This window comes from Nyctereutes procyonoides, unplaced genomic scaffold, assembly GCF_905146905.1.
Source record: "Nyctereutes procyonoides isolate TBG_1078 unplaced genomic scaffold, NYPRO_anot_genome, whole genome shotgun sequence".
In the NCBI taxonomy this organism is placed as follows: Eukaryota; Metazoa; Chordata; class Mammalia; order Carnivora; family Canidae; genus Nyctereutes; species Nyctereutes procyonoides.
The window spans coordinates 37419689-37426316 of NW_026575048.1; the positions used below are offsets into that span (position 1 = coordinate 37419689).

General features: G+C 42.1%; 1 gene segment (V, D, J or C); it reads left to right on the forward strand.

Annotated features, from left to right (window-relative positions):
- The first annotated feature begins 5327 nt into the window (after nucleotides 1-5327).
- On the forward strand, nucleotides 5328-6242 carry LOC129510874 (immunoglobulin kappa variable 2-29-like). The segment is given in 2 exon segments: nucleotides 5328-5376; nucleotides 5788-6242. Coding segments are annotated over 2 exon segments (504 nt in total).
- The last annotated feature ends 386 nt before the right edge of the window (nucleotides 6243-6628 follow it).

Here is a 6628-nt window from a genome sequence, read left to right on the forward strand (position 1 = left end):
GTTCCTTCTTTCAGAGAGAAACTCAGGGAAAGAGAGACTGTAGATAGGCTATTAACTATTCTCCTAAATGCCTTCGGACAGGCCATTTGTTATAAACAATAAAACGGAAACTCTTCTGCAAAATAGGCAGAAGTGATTTCACTTAATTGTCTGAGTTATAATTTCACAAATTGGAAGGTCATCCATTGCAGTGAGAGAAGGAGCACTCATTCAGTTTTAGATCAAGGACTGGGAGACATGCTGGAGAACTAGGAGGGTAGTGGGGTGGGGACCAGCTCAGAGGTGAAGGGACACATGCAAAGGACACACACAGAGCCCTACACAATGCAGGCTCATCACCTGTGTGGAACCCGGGAGCAAAGGAGCAAAGAAAGGCGCTGCTCTCACCCTTCAGACTCTACTCAATGTAGATTTGGGACAACAGTTTGAAATTTGCATATGTTGGCTTGAACATGCTTAAAAATACCAGATGTAATCAATTTAGAGAGGATAGAAGAAGGTGTCCCCTCTCTCCATAATCATTTGGCAGTCACCACCCTGCCCAGCTGAGATCACTGAATAGAGTGAAGCTGAGATCCAATAAGAACTGAGAACCAGAAGTCCAGTTTTCCTATGTAGCTGTCACCCTGTGATCCCAGTACTTCCCAGGGAACTGGGGGAGCCAGTGGTTCCGAAAAGAGAGAAATGACCCCAGACATCACCACTGAGAGAGTGAAATAAAATGTGATGTATACACAGATGAGTTGAATTGCTGTGGAGTATATATGACTCTACAGTCACTCTGCTGCTAATGTGTTGGACAGCAAAACCTTGGGTGGATTCTGCAGCTTTTGGATCCCAACATAATGGGGAAATTGCAATGCAGGAACTGTTGACATCTAAGTGAAAACTATGTATCACTAGCTCATGTGGCCACACCCCACCATAGAACCTGGAAAGCAATTGTCATTTATTACAAGCATCAGAAACAAGATATGTTTGAAAATGTACAAGAGGGAAGTTCACTTTATCCTAGAAATGACATCAAGAACAGAAAACAAGGGCAGCCCCGGTGGCTCAGCGGTTTAGCGCCGCCTTTGGTCCAGGGCATGATCCTGGGGACTTGGGATCGAGTCCCACGTCGGGCTCCCTGCATGGAGACTGCTTCTCCCTCTGCCTGTGTCTCTGCCTCTCTTTCTCTCTCTCTCCCTCCCTCATGAATAAATACATAAAATCTTTAAAAGAAAAAAACCTCAGGGTGTCTCCCTTCGTGTGGCCAAAAGAGAGTGCACAGTTGTCTGGCAATAATGGCCAAGGGCCCAGACTGATTTTAGATGTTATTATGATTTCTTGTTACCACTTATGATTAGATCTCAAAGCTTCCCCTTTTCAGCTAAGATAATTTCACACTTCTTTCTGTGGCCCATCTTTCCATCAGACTCCGTGGCCACAGGGAAAAGAGCACTTAGGGAAGACTCCAAATGATGTACTTGATTTAGCTGGAAATGAGTTCCCTCCATCAAATACTGCTGCAGGCAGAGTGTAACTCTGGGGAAATGACCCCTACAGAAAACACATGTTAGAAGGACTTACAGTGGGAGGTCCCTCTGGTAAAGGCAAAAAAATGTAGACTAGTCACTGAGGGGCCATCAGGAGGACACCATGCAAGGTGCTCCTCATCCAGGTGTGACAAAGTGGGAAGAATGCAGGCTCTCGCAGGCCCGCGGCCATGGCTTTGGGAACCCATTGGCCAGACTCACACTTGCTCACATCTGCAATCACCATTGGTTCCAGAGACAGAGTTAGCAAAGTCTGATTTCCCAGTACTTCAGAACTGGCATACAGCCTGTTAATGACCAATAGGGCTTTGCTTAGATGAAACCAGTAGCTATGGTCAAGATGGAAAATTGGGCAGAAGAGACATTTCTCAAGTCCAAATTAAAAATCACCACCTTGTGGCTTATTTCTCTTCCAAGATTGATCCTCCATGACATGCTGGAAACCTCTGAGTGTGAAGGGATCCCCATGTTATTCACTCCCAAACTGTGGCCTGGTCACCTGACCCCATGATTGGACCATTCCAGGAGTCTGCATATCTTCTTTAAATGACCAGTGTCTGGGACAGTGTGGCTGAGGTAGCTCACTGATGGCTCCATGTTGACTCTTTTCCCCTTGGCACTGGGCAGTGCTGAGCCCTGAAGGAATGGCCCACCATCTCATCCCCAGAGCTCCAAGAGCACAGGCCTCTCTGTCTCAGGAACACTTTTTTTTTTCCCTGAAAGCCCAAGTCAGACACACTATATCCAGTAAATCTGGTTGGCCCTTCTCTGCTCTCCTCTCTTATATACACAACATCTGCATCCTCTCTTCATTTTTGCCTTGCACAGTAATCAAAAGACACAGTCTTTGATTAGATCAGAAATTAAAAACTTGGGAAATCATCTAGTTACTGAAATAAGTGCAATAGAGATATGGTTACATAGTCTTCAAGTGAGATTTTCAGAAATAGTGTCCTAACTCTGTGACTCCTAAGATGCATCAGTCCTAGCCTGAGACTGGTGACTCAATCTTCCTAGTTGTGAGTAGCTCAGTGAATTAGGTAACTGAACTTTTTTCCCTTTTACTTCTGAAGCACGTTAAGTGGTAGAAAATTCTGTTCATTTATCTGAATAATTGACACAATAGCAGCTGTGCATTGGTGGGCATTTTAATAAATCAATTTTTTCATAAGTCCCATGTTTTCATCAATCCTATTCCTCTTTTCCATTTTCCAGGCTAATAACATCCAAGTTGTAATTGACCATCAAAGAAACATTTGTCATCTTAGAGCAAACATAATTTGTTTCTTCCATCTTTCCTATTGGGTTGCAAGCTACGAAAATAACTAAAATCTGAAAACCTATGACAAACACAGGTAATCTCCAATAGAAATAGACTATTTCCAATAACGTCAGCATATGGCTAAATAAGGAGAGTGTTACAAGTAGCTCCTTTGATTATGTTTGGAAGGATACACAAAAATGAGATAATCATTGCAGATTAGAGGAAACTAAGGAGACAATGCAGTGCAATATAGATTCTTAGATTTTATCCTAGGACATAAAAAGCACTTTAATGGAAAAATTAGTGAATCCAAATATGGATTATAAATTAGTTAATAGCACTGTATCAATGTTGACTTCTGGCTAAGATAATTATGGTAAGGTTATATAAGCTGTTCCCATTGGGGAAAGCTGGAGAACCGGTATGGAAACAAACTTCATACTTTTGACATTTCTTGCAAGTCTAAAATGATTTCAAAATAAGTTGAAATATATAATCAAAAGGCTTTAATATAAGAAGAGAGTACGAGTTCTTACTGCATGGTTCCACAGTGTCCATCTCTTTTCCCTCCTTGACCTATTTGTAATTCCTGTTTATTTTCTTTATGTACTTATGTTTTAAAGTCTAGTTGACATGCAATGTTACATCAGCTTCAGGTGCACAACATAGCGATTCAATAACTCTATAGGTTACATTCTGCTCACCACAGTGTAGTTACCATCTGTCACCATAGGACGCTATAGCAATACCATTGACCCTATTGCCTGGGCTGTACTTTCATCCCCATGACTAATTAATTCCCTAACTGGAAAATTGTGCCTCCCCTTCCCCTCACCCATCTTTCCCATCATCTCCTCACCTCCTTCCTCTCTGGCAGCCATTAGCTTGTTCTCTGTATTTATCAGTTTGGGTTCTACATTTTGTTGTTTGTCCATTTGTTTTGTTTTCTAGATTCAACATAGAAGAAATCATAGGGCACTTGTCTTTCTCTGTCCTACTTATTTCACTTAGCAGAATACCCTCTAAGTCCATCCACGTGGTCACAAATGGCAGGATTTCTTATGGCTGAGAAACATTCCATTGTACCTATATAGCACCTCTTCTTTATCCATTCACTCATTGAAGGGAACTTAGGTAGCTTCTATATTTGGCTATTGTAAACAATGCTACAGTAAACATAGGATTGCATACTATCTTTTCAAATTATTGTTTTCATTTCTTTGGATAAATACCACAAAGTGGAATTCCTGGATTGTAAGGTATTCCTATTTTTGACGTTTTAAGGAGACTCCATACAGTTTAAACTCTATACTGTTCTCCAATGTAGTTGCACCAATTTACGTTCCCACCACCAGTGCACAGGGATCCTTTTTCTCTGCATCCTCACCAACACTTGTTATTTCTTGTCTTTTTGATGCTAACCATTCTGGCAGGTGTAAGGGGATGTCTCACTGTGGTTTTAATTTGCATTCCCCTGATGATTCGTGATGTTGGCATCTTTTATGTGTCTGTTGGCCATCCCAGATCTTCTTTGGAAAATGTTTATTCAGGTTCTCTGTCCACTTTTAATCAGATTATTTGGTTTTTGTTTGTTGAGTTGTAAATGTACTTTATATATTTTGGATATTAACCCCTTATTGGATGTATCATTTACAAATATCTTCTCTCATTTAGTAGATTGACATTTCCTTTTGTTGATGGTATCCTCTGTTGTGCAAAGCTTTCCATTTTGGTATAATCCCAATAGTTTATTTTTGCTTTTGTTTCCCTTGTCTGAGAAGACATAGCTAGAAAAATGTTCTTTGCTAAGGATAATTCTGCTAGGAATTTTATGGTTTCTGGTCTCACACTTAGGTCTTTAATCAATTTTGAGTTTATTTTTGCCTGTGGTGTAAGAGATTGGTTCACATTCATTCTTTCAAGTGTTGCTGTCTAGTTATCTTGACACCATTTGTTGAAGAGACATACCCATTGTATACCCTTGCCTCCTTTATCATGGATTAATTGACTATATAAGCATAGGTTTATGTCTGAGCTCTCTATTCTGTTCAGTGTGTCTATTTTGGTACCAGGACCATACTGTTTTGGTTACTATAGCTTTGTAGTATGGTTTGCAATCTAGGATTGTGATACTTCCAGCTTTGTTCTTCTTTCTGAAGATTGCTGTGGCTACTCAGGGTCCATTTTTTAAAATAAAAGTGTAAAATATGCCTGAGAATAAGCTAAAGAGGTAGAAATCTAGCAGAAGAAACAGAAAGAAACATTTAAATATGTCCCTTCTCCCAGTTAGGCAGCGTGGATTGTATCTCTTTTAGTTTTGTTCCAAACATAGAAAATTTTTTATGACACTTTGCTCATATGAGAGGCCGTACTCCTCTCCTGCTGGCTCTTTCCATTTGGCTGCACCCACAGGGGATTTGCATATTGTCCCCTAGGGAGGACCTTCCCGTGCAAGTCTGAGATAAAAGATCAACTCTCAACTTGTCTTGACCTATCAGGACTCATCAGTTTAACATTGTCTCAACATGAAGCTTCTTGCTCAGCTCCTGGGGCTCCTCACGCTATGGTTTCCAGGTAAGAACAGAGTGCTCAAAGAGGAAGGAAAATGAGGTTGACAGGATGAACTCTGAGGGCAACACTGTTTCCCAGGAAAATTCTGTTTGCCTGTGAGATGGATATGTGTTGCCCTCTGGGATGTTGAATGGGACCTTTAGATCTGTGAGAGAGGAAGATTCCTGAAGGAAAAGGAACTATGTGTACTCTGGTGAACCATCCTGGCACCGAAGAATAAGATGGCTTATGTGACCTCCAAAGGCACCTTATGTCTTGCCAATCTCTGTTTCTTTTTTTGAAAATGGAAAGTTAGAGTTTTGAATCAAAATCCCTTAAAAGGTATTTTGGTCTGAAATAAAGAGCAAAAGGAAAATTACGATAATTTTTCACAATGTTTGCATATAACCTTGTGCTTCTCTCTTCTTACTTTAGGATCCAATGGCGAGGTTGTGATGATACAGACCCCACTGTCCCTGTCTGTCACCCCTGGAGAGCCGGCCTGCATCTCCTGCAGGGCCAGTCAGAGTCTCCAGCACATTAATGGAAACACCTATTTGTATTGGTACCTGCAAAAGCCAGGCCAGTCTCCACAGCTTCTGATCTACTTGGTTTCCAACCGTTTCACTGGGGTGTCAGACAGGTTCAGTGGCAGCGGGTCTGGCACAGATTTTGCCCTGAGGATCAGCAGGGTGGAGGCTGAGGATGTTGGAGTTTATTACTGCATGCAAAGTACACATGATCCTCCCACAGCGGTTCAGCTCCCAACACAAACCTCTCTAGGTGTCATGGCCCAGCTGCCCACGTGTTGTTTGTCTGGGGAGCAGGCACAGCAGAGTCTCTCAGTCAGTGTAAGAGGAAGATGCTGGGGAGCTCGAGGGGATGGTTGAGGCTGTGGGTTCTGGAGCATGAGAGCCTCGGCTGCACCCCAGCACCATCTTTCATGGCATGTCAGCTGAAATCACCCAGGCATGCCATGCATATCAGGGAGAATGGGTGAACTCCGAGCCACCAGTCAGGACAGAGGGAAGAGCTGAACGGAAGTTCATCCTGGTCTTCCCTGCCTTGTGTACAGTTGGAAGTTAAAATTCAGTGGGAAAGCCAGACAAGGGGGGGGGGCAGTCTTAGAAATACAAGTGGAATATGTGCTGGTGTTTGATAGGTTTCATTTTTTGGTAACTGAGTCAGTCTCCATGCCAGTTATATGCCTTTGCAGTTTTCCTATTTCTCCATTGTTGGTTCTTGTCAGGGTGTATGTTTCTAGGAATTTGTTCAT